General features: G+C 39.2%; 1 protein-coding gene across 6 annotated transcripts in view; it reads left to right on the forward strand.

Annotated features, from left to right (window-relative positions):
* Positions 1-694: 694 nt before the first annotated feature.
* Positions 695-22,329, forward strand: part of CAST (calpastatin) — a 133,277-nt gene continuing 111,642 nt past the window's right edge. Inside the window, exons 1-3 of one of the 6 annotated variants that reach the window (XM_036768197.1) lie at positions 695-798; positions 952-1,070; positions 15,562-15,630. In XM_036768197.1, coding sequence (XP_036624092.1) covers positions 990-1,070; positions 15,562-15,630 — 150 coding nt within the window. In that variant the 5' untranslated portion in view covers positions 695-798; positions 952-989. Of the gene's footprint in view, positions 1,071-1,784; positions 1,841-15,561; positions 15,631-22,329 lie in introns of those variants that run through there. The other 5 variants (XM_036768184.1, XM_036768195.1, XM_036768196.1 and 2 more) reach the window with 5 other exon arrangements.

The following is a 22,329-nucleotide window of genomic DNA, read 5'->3' on the forward strand; positions in this document are numbered from 1 at the left end:
CAATGTAGAAGATGAAGGGGAGACTCTGATTTTAAAAATGAGTAAATCACTAAAATCATCAGGTTTGCCTACCAGATCTGAACATGAAATAGTGGCCACCTCAGGCTGCTAATATCTCCAAAAGAGATTTTTCTTGCTGTTCCTGTTATTTTCACTTTCAACCCCCAAACCAGGAAGTAAGTGCTGTTTAGAACCACCCAAATAAACCAAGCAATTATTTAAAAAAATACTTCCTAAACAACAACTAAAAACAAATCAGAACCAACCAAGATTAGGTTTGAGGCTGTGGTTTAATGTCCCTTCTTAATTGACTGGAACCAGCTCCCTTTTTCCCCCATCAAGAGTGACCGCAATTTGGTTAGTTGTTGATCCATCGACTTGCCCAAGCTTCCCAAGCCTGGAGAAGGAAGGGAGGAATCCACACAGTCCAATTTGCTTTTGTGTTCCGTTTACTCTTCGATTAGAGTCCCAATCCATCATCAGAGTCCAAATGACAACTCTTTCCCCAAAGGCAAGCCGAGGTGGAATTTCTAGAAAAGGTGCTAATTCTTGGAATACCTAAGGAAGACAAGAGAATAGGAGAGCCACGCCCGGGTCTCGCTCTCTGCACAGTTACGAGATAGGTCTTGGCAAGTTGAAGAAAGAAACCTAAGTGGCCTCCAGTCCTCCTGCCCCTCCTCTCCAAAAGTACACAGAGAACTGGGTAGAAGAGGCTTGGGGGAGGGAGCCATTTGGGTGAAGGCAGAAGAAGGGAGCGGATCAGCAGCATTGGACACCCCGGGAAGGACAGTGGCGGGGGTAACTGCAGAAACTAGCGGGTGCAGGAAGGGGAGGGACTTGCTAGGGGTGAGGCCCCAGCTTTGGCTCCAGGGCTTGATCGGAAAAGCTGCTTCACCGTTGCGTGTACTGCCCCTTTCCTCCCTTCTCTCTCTCCCCCTGCCTCCTCTCCAGCCACTGCTGCACCCTCTCTGAGATCTGCAGCTGTCACCATGTCTCAGCCTGGCAAAGGCAAGAAGCCCGCAGCCTCTCCCCGGCCCAAGCGGGCTGCTGCTGCCCGGGCAGCCGAAGCGGTAAGTGGCTGCTTAGACATCCCACCCAGGAGGGGTGGGCGAGGTGGTAGAAAGTGGGGAGGGGGACAACCACAGCCCTGGAACGTCTGGACTCTTCCTTCGACTTTGCCCCACCCGGCTGCGGGCACAACACCCTCTTGGGCAAAGGGTGAGGGTGCGGGAGGATGGGATACCGGGAGTGGCTGGAGTTGGAAGGAGATTCCCGGGACCGGACGGGACTCGGGGAGCCCGCTGGGCGTGGCGGGTGCCAAGCCCGGGGAGTTGAGGGCTAGTGGAGGAAGCAGCAGCGGCTGAAATAGTTAGCAACAGAGAAGAGGGTAATGTGGGCAAGTGGGATAAAGACGAAATAGGCTTCTCTAGAGATGCGGAGGATACTGTAACCGAGCAATTCAACACTGTTCCATTCTTGTCACACACCGCCCCTCCTTCTCCCCTCTCCCCCCCAAAAGTCCGAAGCTTCAGGGCGTGGCTGTCCCGAGAACAACACATCCTCCGCGCTCTCAAGTGTGGCCGAATCTGGCCGACGGGGCGGGGCTTGGTTGGCCAAGGGGGTGGGGTCCATAGCGGACCCCGCCCAGTGACTTGCCCTCCCACCCGGCAGCTGCTGGAATATCCAGGAGTTAAGTGCCAGCTAAAGCCTGGCGCAGGTGGAGACCTTAATCCGGCTCTTCTTCAAGCACACGCAGCTCCTCACTTAAGCCTGCCCTTCGCCTGGTTCGGGGGACTTAACTGGGTTTGTCATGGCTTATGCAAGCTGGTGGTACAAGACGGTAAATATGATATGGAGCTTTTGTCTTGGACAGACAGGAAAGACGAGTGTGTTTTCTTTGCTCTCTCCCAAACCTGTAGTGGGACGTTCTCCATTTGGTGACCAGAAAGGGGTGGGGAGAGGGTGCGACTGCTTCTCAAGACGTAAGGTTAAGCTTCCTAAAAGACTCACCCACTTGTGGTATGCTTGTATTTGTGTGTATGTATGTGCTTGTGTGGCTGCTGCCTGCACTCCAGACAGTTTGAATGGATCTGGCTGCAGAATTGGAAGAATTCCCCCCACAAGCCTGGGAATTCCTGGTTTGAGAGAAGGAGGAGATTCACCTGATCTCAGATACAGGACAATTAAAACGGAACAAACAAACAAACAAAAATACTCTAGGTACTTTGATTTAAGCGAAGGGTGGCATCCAAGAATCCAGGACCACCTCTTTTTATTTTATTTTATTTTACTTTTTAAGCCAGTACATCAGGTGACTTCCAGGCAATAGCACGTAGGTGAAGTGGTTTGTGTGCAGGAAGGGATGAAAGTGCTTTCTTTTTTTTCATATATCGTGAATATCTTTCCAGCTAATGAGCAAAGTAATCAAGTTGATGCTTGCAAAGTTGTGGAACCAGGAACTATGATTTAATACTGTATGTGGGGTTTTTTAAGTGTTGGCACAAGTGGCTCAGCTTGATTCAAGTTTTGTTGACAGCCCTGTTTCATGATAGGCAGTTCAAGAAACTGGTTATGTATATACCTTATGGTTTTTCATGGTGAATACTTCCATATGTTTGCCAGTATAATATCCTCTTAAATATACTCAGTAGAAATTTGCTTTGGATAAAACTTCTCAGTTCTTTTTCTCTTTCTGTTTAAAATGTTGAATAAATGATCTATAGATAAATGTACCATAATTTAGCCCTGGCAAAGCCAGAGTTAATATCATACTTTGCTTTTTTCTGAGTTATGATTTCCCAGGTAGATTATGCAGGAGTAATAAGATGAAACTGGCTTAAATTTCTCCTTAAAATCTTTTTTTTAAGTTTGGTATTCATCTAATCTCTTTGTAAAACCTATTATTGGATTCAGTTTGGGGATACCTTATGCTACTTGGAATCTCTCAGAATTAGCTGTAGTAGCTAGAGTACTCTGCTGAAAAGTCAAAACTTTTCATTTCTTCCCTCTTGACACCTATTAGAGATTATTTAAAAGAAACCCTTTTAGTTGAGTCCTTTTGCAAGGAACATTGTTTCATAAAGTTCTGAAAAAAATGTGAGTAGTCCAACTTTACATATCAGAATAAATAAGATAAAATCATAGAATATGTAATCTAAGGCATGTTTGTGTATAGGGAGTGCTAGCTGGAAAAAATGCAGTGAAACTGTTTAAGATAGAATATTGGATTTCAAATTTCTACAAACCATAATGGCTACTATCAACAAAATTAGAATTGTACCAGCCGTACATTTTGAAAAACTCTAATTTGGGAGATGGGGGTCTGTTGGAAATGCTAACATTAAATTACATTTTCTTTGTAGTGATAACACATAGAATAGTTTAAATTTAGTTTATACCAATAATCATCTCCAAAGTCATGAATTGCATTGATTGTAGTAAGTTAATTAGAGGTGTTTAATGGATCTAATTAGATGCATGGCTTCCAGCACACAGTCATTTGGGACTGGACAGCAAGGCTGGTAGGAATGTGGCAAGCTCTCTGTGACTGCACAGTCTAGCTTCAGTAAACCTGAAGGATTAAGAAATTTAAAATTACAGGGTCTGCAGATATCTAGGGTAAACAAAGGAAGCACATAGGCTTTGGGGTGAATGCCAAAGAGAAGGAAGTGTCAGAAAGCAGGTTTCCCATTTTAGTTGCTAACTAAGGAATAATACAGGGACAATCCTGTTCACAGAGGAATTTTTTTTTTAATTGACTGGAAGTTGCATCCTTATTATATTATTAATTTAATTAGGTTGCACATATCCTCCAACAACAATTATCATATACATGTTCTTTTTAAAGGGCCAATGTAGTTCTTCAAGGTAGAGAAAGTAGGTGGCCATGGGCTAAACAGTGCATACATATTTATCTTTGTCCAAAGACAAGTTGATTCTCAATAGTTTTGCTCAAAGGAAGACAACTCTTGTACCAAACATGACAAGAGAGATTTTACATCTGTTCTGTGTTGTTGTTGTTTAAGGTAATCTAAGACTATTAAAATTCAACAAATGTGATTTTAAAGTTCGTACTCTACATGGATTTTATAGACCTCATAATGAAAACGTACCCTGAATGGTTTATATCTATTAAAATAATGAAAAAAGAAGTGCCTTCTAATTTAAAAATCCGATCAACCTTGGTTTGTTTGGTTGTTTTTTTTTTTATCGCTTCCTCAAGCATGTCTAAATCATTAACATTGATGGAGTGTGAAAAGTTTTCTGAAATTCTCTGGAAACTCTTTTTTTCTTAACCTTTAGAGCTTCATTCAGCTAATTCAAAAATGAAAATAATTAAGAAAAAGTAAAGGACTATTGAAATGAACATTCACCATCAATATTATAGTTTTTTATTTTTATTTTTTTGGAGGGGGAGGCAAGGTAATCGGGGTTAAGTAACTTGCCCAAGGTCACACAGCTAGTAAGTGACAAGTGTCTGAGGTCAGGTTTGAACTCAGATCCTCCTGATTCCAGGGCTGATGCTCTATTCACTGTGCCACTTAGCTGCCCCACGCCATCAATATTCAGAAACATTTATTGGACATCTGCTGTGTGCATGATGCTGTCCTAGGTGCTAGAGACACACAGAATATAAAAATAGTCCCAACTCTTTCATGATGATAGAAAACCTAGCTGCTAACCCCTTCTTCCTATATCAACCTTCCCTTAAATTTTTTATTTGAGTTCTTATGAGATTCCATGTAATTTAATAGAAATTTAAACCCAAGCTTAGGTGTGAGCATAGTCTCTACTCATGTGTTATTCAATGCTTTCTTTTTAAAAAAAATGGAAAAATGTCATACAAGCTCCATTCAGGATTACACTGAACCCAAAAACAGGACTCCTATTGATTTTAGCAAGATTCCCTTTGAATTCAGTGACCCTAAGTTCAGTAACTTCAAAACAGGGAATCATACTTTCAGAGAGCTTAAATGGCCAAGGTCATTCAACTATGCCAAAGGTGGGCCTTGAATTCAGATCCTTTTACCTCAGATCCAATACACTTTATCACAATACATATCTTGGACAATAGATAAGAAGGATCATTAATATTACATATCTCACAGGGGGTCTTGCAAGACCTTAATAGAACTAGGCTAGGGAAATAGGCAATCATCTTATATTGTATGATTTGAGGGTCATCAGGAAGTTCCTCTCCATCTAAAATTTGCAACTTACAACATCACAGTGATTAAAACTCTACCACTAGAATAATAGAATTTAGGATTCTGTTATTATTAGAATTTTACAGATGAGGAAATTGAGGCCAAGAGAAGCAAAACAACGAGCCCCCAAGACATTAGTGGGACCATAAGGACTAAACCTATCAATAGTCTATGATTTTTCAAAGAATTGTACAGATTAACATAGAGGTATTGATCCATATATTGAATAATTAATATTTGTCCTATTTCATTCAAACATTTCCATAAAGTCATTCATGCTATTTGGTTTATGAGTGTTTTATCCCAATTTTGTAGATGGAGCGACCTAAATAGATTATATGTTTACTGCGATGATATAAAGTCTTCATAGTACTAGGGCTTCTGTTATTGTTGTTTTAATATCTCTTTGATCTTACTGCCTTGTACTTTAGCTTTCTCCATGGGGTTTCTCCACAATTTCCTGTACCAAAGGTTACTCCAATGCCTAGAAACGGGCTTATGGGAGATGTTGTGGCTCAGCATTTTAGATGCTGGCTTAAAAATCTAGATATTATGAATTCTAACATACTAATAATGTCTTTCACGTGAGTCCTTCATCTGTAAAATAGAATGATGGTGTGGCAATCCTACTTGAAATGGACTAATAATTATGAAGTGCTAAATCATAGTATACAGCTTACCTGTTTTCTTGGAGTGTTAGAGGGAGGGCAGAACTCATCACTGATTATGTTTTAGGTCCAAAATCATCTTCTTATTGTGATGTGGATGTGACGGTGGGTTCTTGAAAGTAGTGACCATGGTTTGGCAGGTTCTTGCAGGAAAGAAAAGCTCTGAGTATGGGCCCTGAGACAGATTGAGAACCAGACTAGCTAAGCATGATTATTACCAACAGGTTGGTCACTTTGATGAACTCTAGCCATGGAATTCCGTTAAATGTCTGCCTATTTAGAAAATTAAACTTTTGGTTAACTGTCACATTTGCTCTAAGTCCTGAAATTTTCAGTCAGAGAGATGATCAGGTAGTAAGGGATGTTGTTTCATGGCAAGAAGAGTAGCTGTCCCAACTTTACCCCTTTTGTATTGATGTACTGTGTGATTTGGGACTGTGTGAGCATCAGATTTTTCTCAAGTAGAATAAAGATGATAATAGATTTAATTGATTTGACAATGTGGCAATTCAGCAATACTATTCTCTAACTCTATCAAATTAGGTCTTATTTTCTCAGCCCAAATATTCAAAGCCTATCTCTCTTTTCTGTGATGTGTTAGCCTGAGAAGATAGTGCGACACACAACCTACTTTACAAACCTCTTTGGTTTATAGAAACATTAATCATTCAGTGAATTGAGGTGTGGTTTTTGGGCCCCTGGCACTCTTCTAAAGACCATGGACAACAATAGGTGCTTAAGGCATGGCATGGACCCAATCATAAGTTTATGTCTAGTGGGGGAGCCAGGATATAAGTGAAACAATTAGTAGCAAGATAAGTACTACTTTGTGATACAAAGAGCAAAAACCAAGACAGACTAATAATAACTTGTGTCTATTTTGCAATGTCACAAAGCACATTATAAAAATGTGAGCTGGATCTGTGATGCCATCGGTGGTCAGAACATTCTGGCTGGTAATTGACTTGCTAGGGATGACACATCTGTTAAGTGGCAGAGGCACGATTTGAACACAGGTCTTTCTGACTTGAAAATCAGAAATCTAGTCATTACACTAGACTGCTTCTACAACAAAGCTCTTTGCAAAGATATTATCAACAACCTCATCTAAGTAGTTCAAGTATTATCATTCCCATTTTACAAGAAAGAAATCTGATTTGTTATTAAAAATAAAAAACAAGAAAAAGGGAAAGAAAGACCTGTGATTTGATTGGTGTAGAAAACTCCCTCTACTGATGTAGATTGGCATTCATTCTGAAACTTATAGCTTTGGAGAGTTGCCTGGGGCACCAGGAGGTTACATGACTTTCTCTGGGGCCTAGGTCTTCTTGAGTCGGAGGCCAATTCTTTGTCATACAGTGCTGTCCCTTACCAAGGAAACAGAAAAAGTGAATCACTGATGCAACAACATACAGAGACAAGACTCAAATCAGTATCTTTGGACTCCAAGTCCGGTGTGCTTTCCAAAATGTCCAAATGTTGATTAATAGCAAGTGTACATAATAGATTTGCAATTTCATGTGCAATCGTTTTTTAATATTCTACTATGTTGTGGAAGTGCTTGTTTTATTTCTTAAATGCAGAATAAAATAAAATTTTAAAAATCGATAATGGGCAACTAATCAAAGAACAGTTTATTAAGGGTCTACAATGTTCTAGGCATCGTGATGGGCGCTGGGGATGAAACCACAAAAGGCAACTGCTCCTGTCCTTGAAGAGCTTACATTCTGTTAGAATGATATAAGTTCACAAATAAACACAGGATATGGACAAAATAAACTGTGATTTGGAAGAGGTAGCCACTAACAAGGTGGGGGGCAGGTATTAGGAAGGGCTTGTTGTAGAATTTGGCATTTGAGCTGAGTCTTGAAGGGAATTAGATATTGCAAGAGGTGATGGTAAGGAAGGAGTACATTCTAGGCATGGGGACCAGGCTGCACAAAGAGACAGAAGAGAGAGGTAGAATATTGCATACAGGACCACAAGTGGGCCAGCCTGTGAATGGGGGATAAGGTACCCTGGAAAGATAAACTGCAACCAAATTGTGAAGGGCTTTAAAGGCCAAACAGAAAAGTTTGTATTTTAACCTAGAAGCAAGAGAGAGAAAGCCATTGGGGTGTCTTCAGGTGGGGAGTGAATCATTCCAACAGCTCTTTAGGAATACCAGACTAGAGACTTTATGAAAGATTAATTAGAGATTGAAGAGACTCTTAAGTATGGAGACCAATGAGGATGCTACTATAATAATCCAGGCCTGAATCACTTGAATCTAGGGTTTAACTCAGCTCATGGCACATAGTAGATACTTAACAATAAATACTTATTGACTATTCACTGACTTGGTTATGGTGGTTGTAGTATGAGAAGAGAGAAAGGAATGGATGTGGGAGATGTTGAGATGATGGCATCAAGACTTGACAACTGGTTCGATGTGGGGGTTGAATGAGAGTGAAGAGTTAAAGATGGCACCTACATTGTGAACCTGGGTGACAAAAAAATGTTAGTACCCTCAACAGAATTAGGAAAATTATTTCTATTTAGGAAAATTAGGGTTGTCTTTAGTGAGAAAGATAGTGGGGTTCTGTTTTGACATGTTGAAATTTATGATGGTTATGGAACATTCAGATGAAGATGTGCAACAAGCAATATAGCTCAGGAGAGATGAGGAATGGATATGTTGGTTTTAGAGTTGTCTACATAGTTGAATCCATGGAAGGTGATGAGATTGCCAAGAAAGACTATAGAGAGATAAGAGGAAGGGGCCCAGAGGTAGCCCACATTTAGGAATAGTACATAGCTGATGAACCTGTAAAGACGACCACTGGATTTGGGGTTGGGGGAAAACTAGGTTTGAATCCTGGTGCTGACAATCTCAATGAGCCTCAGTTTTCTCAACAATAGAATGGGAATAGCACTTCTTATACTACCCATCTCACAGGGTGGTTGTGCTGTAGCTTAAAGTGGTATATAAATGTGAGCTATTCTTGAAAGAATAAAAGGTTATCCATAGAACTTGTCTAACAAGCAGCCAGTCACCTTTATGGTATGATTTGGGGAGAACCAAAATCTCTCCCCTGTTACGTGTCAAGAGTATTGAAATGCTACCATTAGAAACCTAAACATTTCAGGTTAGAAAGTAATTTTACTTAACCCTGCCCTCTCATTTTGCCAATGGAAACATAGAAGCCCAAAGAGAAGCAGAAAGACCAAGGTCCCACAGCTAGTGGCTATCTCTAGAGATTCATTCTTTTGGTTCTTTAAAAACCTTTTATTCTTCAGGATTCTCCTACTAAAATAAAAATAACTATGGGAGTGGTAACACTTTAAGCCTTGGGCGATTAGTTTTGATTCAGGGCTGGGATACTGTGGTGAGCCAGTAGATACTTTTGGCCTAGGGCTGAGATAGTGGGGGGTGGGGGAAACCAATACAGATATTATTTGCTTTTATTAGTTTCTTATAATGTGATTATAAAGCAGTATACAATTATGACTAAGAATACACTTCTAGGGAAGCAGAAGGTATTAAGTCAAAGGAGAGGAATTTCCATAAATAAGATGGGGGATCGGATTGTATGATACACACCAAACCTGAGACCAGTGGGCTAAGCACAGAGTTGTTTTGGGAAAGGGGAAAGGAATAAATATTAATATAGTGTCTACCATGTATGTGCCAGGCACTGTGCCAAGCACTTTACAAATGTGAGTTTTTTTCAAGTGCAGTTTTGGCACATTGGACTCTCTAGAACTGGGACAGAATCAGGCTAATTATATTATTCGTATGTTGTGCTATTCTAGTGTAGCAGGTTTAGAGACAATAACCACATGCGTAGCTTGCATGGGGCATCACATACTATGTACTAATCAGTGACTACACCAAACCTTCTGCCTTCATCCTGCTACTAAACTCATTACCTCATTCATCCCCATCCTAGGTTTTCAGAAAATTAATGGATATGCCATGGTATTTTCTCATAAATTAGTAGGAATATTCAATCTTACTAATAAGTTAGCTCAGAGCTCCCATTTTAATTGTAAAACAAAATGAAGAGACTTCTTTTTCCATAAGCTTTTTCTTCAACCCTGTAATCCCACAGGCTTAAATAAACATGGTTATCATCCTTCATTCTTGAAGAGGACCAAAATGACATCACTGTGTTAGAGTCAAGTTTCAATGTGGCTGATCAGACCAATATGAGCTCAGAATGCTCTACCACAGGTCGGGTGCAAATAGTCCATGTGAACATTTGGGGTGGCTACTCTAAATTTGCAAATTCTGCATTTCCTTTGAGCTGTCTCAATTCTGCTTAGCTCATAGAGCAAAGCACTTTCTCTTATGTGGGCACACCATGTTGAGCGGCCCTGTTCTGGTGTCTCCCATGTCACACAATCAATTCCAAAGTTCTTAGGAGAGATCTTAAGAGTGTCCTTATATCACAAGCGAACACTTGCCCTGTGTGAGTTCTTCATAAAATAGTCTTTTGGCAAGTATATGTTTTGAGAAGTTTGTGGAAATAAACATCAATATTACTGGACATACTATTGAATAATAATGTAAATACATTTAAATATTTCAATAGTGTATCACGATAAGAAAATCATAGCCAGAGATACCTCTAATCATTAACTTCTGGCTTCTCCTCAAATATGGGAGCACAGCCCTACCATTCATCTCTCTCAGAATGGCAAAGTTTCTCAAAAATTCTCTTTATGCTCAATAGCATAAGAATTAGTTCTCTCGAAAAATGTCTTTTCAGTTTTTCTCAAAGGCAAGAGTTAGCTCTGGAAAGAGGTTCTTTTAGTTCTCAAGATGTTCTTCTCTGTCAAAGATATGGTGTTCCAAGTCTTTCTGCAAAGGACTATTGAAGCTGGGGATTGGGGGAGGAGAGGTTGCACTAAGAATTATGATAACTGTGTCAAAAGTTCCTATGTATTCGGGTAACGTTTATCTGAATCCATTGGGAATCTATTTTTAAAGAGACAATTTTCATCATTAGCATTACACACACACACACACACACACACACACACACACGCACCTGTATGTGTGTATATATGTGTATACATATATTGAACCAGTTGTCAAGTCTTGATGTTATCACCTCAACATCTCCCACATCTATCCCTTTCTCTCTTTTCATACCACAACCACCAAAACTGAGTCAGTCAATAAGCAATAAGCATTTATCGTAAGTACCTACTGTGTTCTGTGAGCTGGGCTAAGCCCTAGATTCAAGTGATTCAGGCCTTTATCACTGATTACTTGGATTATTATAGTAGCATCCTCATTGGTCTCCATATTTAGAGTCTCTTCCTATATATGTGTGTATATGTGTGTGTGTGTGTGTATGCATGTTGCAGTGTAGATACAAAGATAGTAGAATGAGATGGTGTCCATCTCATTTAAAAAGATGTCCTAAGAACGTATATACATTTGTAATTCCCTCCATCTTTGAGACTCATTAGATATTGCTCTCCCAAGCTGTTGAGATCATTTACAAACTTTAGAAAGATTTTCTAAGTCTTGATATTATCAACTAATCTAGAGAAGATAGACTTTGTCCTTTCAAGATGAGAAGACATGTAGAATCTATGTTGAAACATTGACTAGGCTACATCTGTAATGGTTATTAAGAGAACCTTTTTCTGGATTTAAGAAAAATATTTGTGCTCAATGTGTGATTTTAGTGATCATTATTTATTCAACAAACCAAGCTATTGGGAATACTGCTAATTAGAAAAAAATTGGGATTATAGACATGGTTGGAAATCAAGTCAACATTGGAGAACAAATTAATTTAATTTCTCTTTATCTAATTCTGTCAGTCTGTTGCCCTCAAAAATTACCTTCAGATGCTGAGTCAATCAAGAAGCATTTATTAAATGATTGCAATGTGCTAGGCACTGTGCTATGTGCTAGGCAATGTGCTAGGCCCTAGAGATAAGAAGCCAGAAGTGAGAGAGTCCCTGCCCTCAAAGAGCTTATATTAGAGGAGTAGGAAAGAAAACATTCATAGATGTGTATATGCAAGATATGTACAAAATAAATACACAGTGATGGAGGCAGGGGAAGGGACTAACTTCGGAACTAGAAAATACCTCTTGAAAGAGGGGACAGCTGAGCCAGTCCTTGAAAGGAACTATGGTTTCAAAAAAGGAAGATGTTCCAGGTATTGGGGACAACTTGTGCAAGGTCATAGAAGAAAATAATGGAATGTTGTACATGAGAGACAGCATGGAGGCTGGTTTGGCTGGAGCATAGAATGTATAAGGCGTAGTTAATATATAATCATCCTAGAAAGATAGGCTGAAATCAGGTTGTAAATGGATCTAAATGCCAAACAAAGGCTTGTATTTTCAGTAACAGGAAATAAATGAAGCTTCTTGAACAAGTAAATAACGTAGTTTTGTGCTTTAGGAATATCATTTTGGCAACTGTGGAGGCTTGGAGAAGGGAGACTGAATGAAGGTAGACCAAATAGGAAATTATTGCAGTGGTCCAGATAGTGGAGTTGAGACTCTGGTCTAAGGTGGTTGTGAGTAGAGAGAAGGGGCATATAAGAAAGATATTGAGGAGGTAGAATCAACAAGAAAGGAAATGAATGAAGGTAAGGAGCAAAGAGTAAAGAGTCAAGAATGACTCCGAGTTTGTGAACCTTGGTGGATATAGTGGTGCCCTCGATAGGAATAAGGAAGTTAAGATAAGGGATATGATTAGTTGGAAAGATAATAAGTTCTGCTTTGAACATATTAAGTTTGAGCTGCCTACTAGACATTCAAGTGGAGTTATACAGCAAGCAGTTAAATATACAGAGCTGGATATGTAGATTTGAGAATTATCTGCGTAAAGATGGTAGTTGAATCCATGGGAACTGATAGTATCAGCAAGAGAAAGAGAGGAGAGTTAAGAAGAGAGGGCCCAGGACAAAGCCTTAGGGTACACCCACAAATAGGGAGCAGGACATGGAAGATGATCCTGCGAAGGAGATGGAGAAGAATCGAGATGTAAGATAAGAAACACAAGAGAGAAACTCAGTGACAAGAAACTTTCCAGAAGGAGGAGGTGCTTAATAGTGTCAGATGTTTCAGAGAGGTCAAGAAGAATGAGAGCTGAGTAAAGGCCATGGGATTTAGGAACAAAGAGATCCTTGGTGATCTCAGAGAGAGCAATTTGTTAAGTGATAGGGGGTAGAGAAGTGAGTGAGAAATAAGGAAGGGAAAACACCAAGTTTTTGCTAGGAGTTTGGCAGTAAAGGGAGAAGTAGAGATATAGGATAATGTCTTGAAAGGAGGGTAGGAGTTTTTTGTTTGCCTTTAAGAATGGGGTAGTTTGGGCCGTGTTTATGGGTGGCAAGGAAGGAGCCAGTGGCTAAGAAGATGAAAACTAGAGAAAGAGGATGATTAAAGGGGCAAAGTACTGGAGAAGATAGGAGGTGATGGGATCAGACACAAGCAGAGGGGTGGAAGGGCCATCTCATTTAGAGATTAGCAATTCCTTGGAGTCTAGTAATCTATCTATAGCCATCTCTGCCTGTTACTTTTGAAAAATCTTTTTTGAAAAATTTTACAAATTACTCCATATTGATAGCCCTTAAATACAGACCATGCACACACGCGCGCGCGCACACGCACACACACACACACACTCATTTACACAAATGTTTTTATAGAATGTTACAAAAATATCTCAAAAATAAGCACAATAGTTAGTTTGGTTCAGCAAGCTTTTGTTGCCTTCAGGCAGCAGAGCCAAGTTTCTGTGGGTTCTAGCCATTAATTCATGACTGTCTTTCTTTGTAGTAAGAATTTTCTTTCATGAAAGAAATAGCTTGCCGACTTTTCTGGAAGGACATCACTGAGGATGTGTTCTGGGGCAGAGTCTGGGATTTGCTATATTTTAAGTAATAGAACTCTTGATTTGACAGAAGATTCTCACATGCTATGCCCTCTCTGTTCATTCCAGTTCTTGAATAAAATTATCTTCAGAGAAACTCCTCCCCAAACTGTTCCTGGGTAGTATAGAGAAAGATACTTTAGTGCTCAGAGGCTTGGTCAAAGGTAGGGAACTTGTGGCCTCAAGGCCACATGCTGCTTTCTAGGGTCCTCAAGTGCCGGCTTTTGACTGAATCCAAGTTTTACAGAACAAATTGTTTTATTAAGTTTGGATTAAGTCAAAAGGCCACGCTTGAGGACCTGGAGGGCCACTTGTGGCCTTGAGGCCACAGGTTCCACACCCCTGGCCTAGACGATCTTATCAGTTGAGTATTCCCTTCACCAGTACAAATTATGACCCCTTTGGTCTTCAAGAGTTAGTTATTATGGCTGAATTTTTCACCACCCTGAGGCTTACCTAGTGATGACCATTTCTGAACATGGTGAGACCAAACCTCAGAAAACTAAACTAAGGTGAAAAGCTTTTCGAATTATTTAGACTTTGCCAGAACATGTAGTCTAATGCCATGGTATTTGTCACCTCCAAACCATGATAAAGTATAAGAATTAGACTTTAGCGAGGCTAAAGGATACATAATGATACTTACATGTTTCTGTTTCAAATAAAAGGAATAATTCAGTGCCTTGCTTGGTCTTAGTCAGGAAAATAAAAGCTCTTTGAGGGAAATGACTAATTTTTTTGTTTGTTTTTGTGGCCTTGGTGCCCAACACGCAACAGATGCTTGACACTGACACTTAATAAAAGTGTTTGTCATTTAATTGAATTGGATTTCCTCGGGTCCAGTATCCTCATTTCCAAACAGGCATTGGGAGATTCTAAACATGAACATAAGGCAAGAAGTGGTTTTCCTCTGCAGGAACACTTTAAAATTTCCCTTTATTAAAATGCAGTAAATTTTATGAACATGCCACTTATCTCCTGCTGCTCAGCATATAAAAAGTAATATTTAGAGCTAGTAGCATCACTATCAATGGCGAAATGTACTGAATAATTGACCACGTAAAAACTGACATTTATTCCCAGTGTCCTGGTTCAGGAGAGCTATAGGTTTGACTGAGGCAGTCTTTTAATATAATGGAATTATCCTAACAGCATAACAAAACATGTCCAGCCTTGCCACCCTAGGGTGTAACCTTCACCCTGTGATCCAGCTCTCAGACAGAAGAGCTCCAGGGGTGTTTAAGGTGCTACAGGAAGTGGGAATGATGAATCAAGGGGTAACAAATTCTGTCCTATGAGTCAGCACCAATTGTTGCCTCAATGTAGCTGCAGGGCAAATTCAGCCCTTGGAGATTCCATCTCTTGGGTGCATCATATGTCTCAGGTAGTGACAATCTGGACTTTAAAACTCCATGACACACTTGGCTGGAGACAGGATGCCTAAGTGGCCAGCCAGCTAGATCTGTATTTGTTTAATTATAGTGTGAGTCTTTAGATCCCAAATTTATGGCTGCACATCATCATCATCATCATCATCATCATCATCATCTTCATTATTATTATTATTATTATTATTATTTAGAATGACTTCTGTGTGGGGTCTATGTGCCTAACATCCATAAAATCTTGTCTGGATGAAAAAAAAACCACACTGTTTTTGTTTGTCTCTATACCCCCAGTGCCTAGCACAGAACTTGGCACATAGTACACATAAACGATTATCGAACGAATGTTTCTTAACATTTAGTTACTTATTAGGTAACAAAATTAAATTGTATGCTTTTCTTTTTTACAGCATGATTATGGAAAAACCAGTGGAACCCCCTCCAAGGCAGGGGAGAAGAAACGATCTGAAACAACTGAGGTCAGTGCAAAGTACTGTGGTTTGATGAATTCTTTTTAATCATGAAAGACGGATATTGAGTCATTAAAAAAAGAGGCAACAAAGCAGGTATATTCTTTTTAGGAAACTTAGCTTAAAGCGAATACCTCCAGTGGGTAAAATAAGTGGGTAAGTGATGGTCATTGAAAAAGAAGTTGGAAGCAAAGGCTCCTAGGAAAGACCCAAGAAGTATATCCAAGAAACACTCTTCCTCCCCACCCCCACCCCCGGGGAGTCAGTGAAGGAGAGCTACCAATACTTCCTGCCAGTGAGGATGATAGACTTAAAGGAAAACCAAGTACTTTAAGAGGGAGAAAAAACAAGCCAACATGTTTGTTGGATTTTCTCCAAAGGAATTCATTTAAAGCCACAGAGTACAATGCATTAGCTGAGAGAGATTGAGAACTAAGGTTAACAACAGAAAGGGGAAAGGTATTTTAGAGAAACATATTTTAAGGAAATGCTTGTTTAAGAATTTTGTTTCCAAATGGGATTGTTTGAACCCAAAGAGTCTTCATTCAGCTAAATGATGTCTTGATCTACACCAGGGGTTCTTAACCTTTTTTTTTAAATCATGAACTCCTTTAGCAGCCTGGTAAGCCTATGGATTCTATCTCAGAATAATCCTTTTTAAATAATTGAATCCTAAGTTTTAGTTACGGGCTATTTAATTTTTTTTCTTTCCAAGTTTCACAAATTCCTTGAAATCTATCCAAGCACACCAGGCTAAGAACCCCTGACCTACAATGTTTTATTTCCCTAACAGAATTAAAGGAAAATGCCGTCTTTTTTGAAAGATGTTCATTTTACCTTCATTTTTCCTCAAATTTCAACTCATATATTTATTAAATGAACAAAAAGTAGATTGTCGTCTTCACATTCCAAAGGCCACAAAGCCTGGTCCTGAAGGATGTGTAAAAATTTATCCTAAATAAAGTGGGATGTAACAGTTCATTGGATTTGGAGACCAAGAATAAGGGTTGAAGTCAAAATTCTGGCTTTGCATTTTCTCCAGGATAATAAATTGTGTTATTTCTTCCCTTTTAACATGGGTAAATAAAATATATGTGCTAAAAAAGATTGTCCACAAAAGGAATAGGTATGATCTATTGCAAGATCATGATCACTAGGTTCGGATCTGACAAGACTGTCTAGCATTTGATGACGTGGTAAACTTGGGCAGCTAGGTGGCACAGTGCACAGAGTGCTGGGCCTGGGGTCAGGAAGACTCATCTTCCTGAGTTCAAATCCAGCCTTAGACACTTATTAGCTACTTAGTCACTTATTAGTGACCCTAGGCATGTCATTCAACCCTGTTTGCCCTCAATTCCTTATCTATAAAATGAGCTGAGAAAGGATATGGCAAATTAGCCTACTATCTTTGCCAAAAAAAAAAAAAAAAACAAATGGGGCCATGAAGAGTCAGACACAACTGAACAACAACAAACTTGTAGCAAATTTAGTTTGAGTTCTTCATGTATATTTGGACATTTATTGTTTTAAGTGGGTGGTAGCATGATCTTCGGTCTCCTTATGGTGTTTGTTGATACTAAGTACCTAAATTGTATTTGTAAAAGGTTTGGCATCATTTAAAAAACTTTGATAAAGAGGCTTACTGTAAACGAACCCAAGAGGAATTGAAGCTTTATGCACAAATATATATGACAGAGTGTGCTTCATCTTAAAAATTGACTGCTTACATTTCTCTTTCCATGATGGGAAGAAGCAATGTTTTGTAACCCAAGACTCCAGTCCATGGCTTTATTTTGTAATTTCTGGTGAAATGCAAATTGACAGATCTTGTGTTAGCTATTCTCTGATAACATCAGTGGGCTATTATTCCAGGCTGACAGAACCTGACAGAGAGCAGAACATCAATCAATTAATAAACATTTATTAAGTGCCTACTATGTGCCGGGCACTGTGCAAAGCACTGGGGATACAAAAGGAGCTAAAAGACAGCCCCTGTCCTCAAAGATCTTACAACATAATAGGAGAGAAAACATGCAAATATATATATACAAAGTAAGCTTTATACAGCATAAGTAGAAATAGTTAAAAGAGGGAAAGCCCTAGAATTAAAAGGGGTTAGGGAAGGCTTCCTATAGAAGTAACACTTAGATTTGCATTTTGGGTTCTAATCAGAGGAGAGATTTCACGTAGCCTTGAATTAAGGGATCTTTATTATCCCTGGAAAAATTCTCATGTCTGCCTGTTGGAGGGATGATAAAAGGTCTTCCTACTATATTTTCTAAAAGTTTTTCCTTTACAGGGTACCTTGCGCAATAGGAGGGCACTATCCTAAACTAAATGTAATAGTTCTAAAAAACAAATGTAATTTAGATTTGCTGTCTGCCTCCCTCGCTGTCTTTGCTAATTTTGGCTTTTGGAAAGCCATCTTGCTTCCTGACATTACTGGGAAGTAGGCTTTTAAAGCCTATTCTTTCTTACAAATGATAGTGTTTCGCTTACCTTTTGTTTTAGATAGCTCTCAAGAGAGGCATGAATTCTAAAAGTTTAAGCTCTATTTTTGTAGTAAGTACCAAAGTAGCATTTGTCTCCAAAGGCTACCTAACTTATCCTGAACACACACACACACACACACACACTCCCCTTTCATAAACATTGTCCTCTGAATATAAACAATTGGGTCAATTAGGATCCTGTACTATTAATGCTTCTCTAACCTCCCTTCTAGTGGCTAAAAAATGTATTGCAACAGAAGGGGCAAGATGAGAAGTAAGGTTCCAATACCTCTCTATCCTCTCTCCAGCCCTAAAATATAAGATATTAGACATATGAAAGATGAAGACATTCAACAGTATCATCAACATCTCTCAATATTTTTGGTAGGAAGATTCCTTTTCAAACCTGCAATCAAATCTAATTAAAGAATTTGGCAGACACATCTGGCCACATGGGGAAATATACTCATTTTATAAACACAACTCAGTGAGCTCCTTGGAAGTGGAATTCATAACCATAAGGTGTACCTGACCTCAGATACTCAAGATCTTAATTTTTTTATTTAATGATGGGATATGGTTTCATGGATAACTGTGAATAGAAGAGACTGGAAATTGTGCCTCAGGAGAAAGGATGTTTGGTGCCTATCCCTTTCCTGTAGAAGCCCTGGAAGATTTACTCCCTCTAACTATTTGATACTTTTTTTCCACTTCTATTCTATATTTTTCTATTTTCTAATTTACTATTCCCAAAAAAGTAAGTTTTAAATTACTTGGTTGCTTCTTCTTTTCTCTTCTTGATAATAAATAGTGTGAGCTTAGTGATTTAAGTCTTCTCCTTTCTAATCCACAGTAGCAGGACCATGGGATAATTTTTCATTTAAGGATCTTTAAGGATTATTGGTAATAGATAATTTCTATTAGAAGAGACTGAGGCTTATGAATTTAAAGATCATTTTTAATCAAGAGGCTTTATTTGCCTTAATGGGTGTGCATATCTATGTGGAAGAAAAATTTTAAGGAACACCCAGTCTTCCACCTTTTCTTTTACATGGAGCTTTTTTCTATTCTGTTCCCAATGCAGTTGCTTTCTCCTATTGTGTCTCATTAAAAAAAGGTTTTATAGTCATCACTTATAATTCTGTAAATAAGTCTAGTTTACACAGGTGTTATGAAATTTCTTATTTTATGTGGTGCCCATTAATGAGGGAGTTTGTGAAACTAAATTTAAAGCCCTCAATTAAACAATCAAGTCACAGTGCTAAAAACCCAGCATAATCAATAAGAATAAATGTAAGTGTTCAGTGTAGCATCTCTCAAACCCGGTTCTCTTCTCTGATACTTCCACCACTCTGGTGCTAGCCTTCATCACCTTATACCAGACCTCTTTGTCTCAAGTCTATCTCCACTCCAGTTCATCCTTCATTTAGCTATCAAAGTGATTTTCCAAAAGCCCTAGTCTGACCATGTCACTCCCCTTTTCAAGAAACTCTAATAGCTCTCTGCTGCCTCCAGGATCAAATATAAAATCCTCTGTTTGGTTTTTGAACTACTTTCACAACCTCCTTCCCTTCTTTCTAGCCTTCTTACATCTTACTCAGCCCCACATACACTGCAATTCAGTGACACTGGCCTCCTAGATGTTTCTTACACAAGATATTCCATCTCCTAGCCCTAGGTGTTTTATTTTCTTAATAAGATTTTATTTTTTCCCTAATTACATTGTAAAAACAATTTTAACATGCTTTATTTTAGGTTCTGAGTTCCAAATCCTATCCCTCCCTCCCTTCCCTGCCCCCCAACAGTAAGCAATCTGATATATATATATACACATATAGATAATATATACATGTATAATCATGTAAAACATATTTACATATTGCAAGTCTTGACATCACCTTCTCGATGTCATTGTCCTCTTCAAGAACAAATGGCAAACAGCAATCAACAGTCTGAATATTAGCTGGTTGTTATCCATTCTTGAAGAGCACGAAGATGATATCACTACGTTAGAGTCAAGTTATAGTGTGTCCAACTGTGGCTGATCAGACCAACGTGAGCTTGGAATGCTCTACCACAGATCAGGCATAAATAGTCCATGTGAACATTTGGGGCGGATTCTCTAAATATGCGCATCTCACGTTTCTTCTGAGTGCTTCAATTTTGCTTTGCTTACAGAGCATAGCACCTTCTCTCATGAGGGCACACCGTGCTGGGTGGTCCTCAGCCAGTATCTCCTGTGTCACACAATTAATTCCAAAGTTCTTAAGAGAGACTTTGAGAGTGTCCTTGCATTGCTTTTTCTGACCTCCATGTGAGATCTTGCCAGTTCCAGTTGGGCAATGCAACTCCTCCCTTCCTTCCTTCTCTTTCCCCTTTTTTCCTTCTCTTCCCGCCCCCCCCTCCTCCTTTCCTTCCCTCTTCCACTCTCTGTCAACATAGGAAATCATACCCTTACCTGTGGGTGTTCTACTCAAAGGAATATAAATTTTGATCGCTGAAACCTTGCAAGATATCTTGGGGTTTGCAGGTTAGATTTCTTTTTTAAGGACTATGCTTTAAACCCAAAGCACTCTGGCTATCATTGATTGGCCAACAATAGGTCCTAGCCCAAGATTCATTTGGTCATTGTTTGGACTCTGATGGTCTAGAGTGAGTAAATAACAATTGTTTCTATTCTGGCCAGAAACCCAGAGAGTCTTCCCCTCCCAGATTGATTTTTTTTTTTACTACGTAAAAGAGGCTACTCTTTGCCTCATTTCTTACTTAGCCTTAATCATTGAATGGGTATTGCCTCACACAAGCTGGGACCTGGGAAAGACCTTTGCTTAAAAAGGCAAAAGTCTACCACTACATCTGGGCCATCTCCAGTCATCCTGATCTATATATCGCCACTGGACACAGATGGCTCTGGAGGAGAGAGTGAGGCTGGTGACTTTGCATAGCCCTGCCTCACTTAAATCCAATTCACTTGCAAGTCATGACATCACCTTCCGTATTAGTCATTTTGTGGAAGGCAACTGGAAGGAAGGAAGGAGTGAGTGAGGGAGGGAGGAAAATAGTGTGCTTTTGTCTGTATTCAGACTCCATCAATTCTTTCTCTAGAGGCAGATAGCATTTTTCATCATGAGTCCTTTGGAGTCTGGAGTCTTTGATCGTTGTATGGCTGAAATAGCTAAATCATTCGCAGTTGTTCACTGTACAATAATGCTATTACTGGGTACAATATTCTCCTGGTTCTGATCTTTTCACTCTGCATCAGTTCATGTAAGTCCAGGTTTTTCTGAAATCATTCCACTAGTCATTTCTTACAGCACAATAATGTTCCTTTACAATCATATAGCAAAGCTTCTTCAGACATTCCCCAATTTAATGGGCATACCCTCAATTTCCAATTTCTAGCCACCACAAAAAAGCTAGTGTAAATTTTTTTTTACAAGTGGGTCCTTTCCCCTTTTTAAAATCTCTTTGAAATATAGACCTAGTAGTGGTTTTGCTGGGTCAAAAGACATGCACGCAGTTATAGCCCTTTGGGCATAGTCCCAAATTGCTCTCCAAAATGGTTGGCTCCAGCTCTGAGTATTTTCACTAGCTGTCCCTCATGCCTGAAATGCTCTCTTCTCTCCAGTCTCTGGCTTCCCTGGCTTCCTTAGAATCTCAGTTAAAATCTCATCTTCTTTAAGAAGCCTTGCCCGGACCTCCTTAATTTTGGTGCCTTCTGTCTCCACTTTATCTTATGTATGTCTTCTTTGTATGTAGTTGTTTACATGTTGTCTCCCCTGTTAGGTTGTGAGCTTCTAGAAGGCAGGGATTGTTTTTGCCTTTCCTTATATGCCCAACACTTAACACAGTGCCTAAAATATGATAATATGATGAACACTAAATAAATGCTTGCTGACTGCAGCAATTTTCCATCTTTCATTCATCCTTAAATGCCCTCAGGCTGATTTTTCTAAGTTGGGTCTTTTGCGAGCCTTTCTTTAAACCAGTTTTTTTTCTGTTGCCTCTCATTATTTTATGAGCTCATAATCTTTAATCAAGCCTAACGTGTCACAAGCAAGTTTGAAGGGTGTTGCTTTTGTCTGCCATATCTATTTTACCTGTACTTTTTTCTTTTTTTTTTTAATCTAAACTATTTCATCATTGTAAGAAGTTCCCTAAGAAGAACTTTCTTTTCTGATGCAGATCAACCTTTTCTCTGCAATTTATAGGTTTT

Source organism: Trichosurus vulpecula, chromosome 1 (genome assembly GCF_011100635.1).
Source record: "Trichosurus vulpecula isolate mTriVul1 chromosome 1, mTriVul1.pri, whole genome shotgun sequence".
Classification (NCBI taxonomy): domain Eukaryota; kingdom Metazoa; phylum Chordata; class Mammalia; order Diprotodontia; family Phalangeridae; genus Trichosurus; species Trichosurus vulpecula.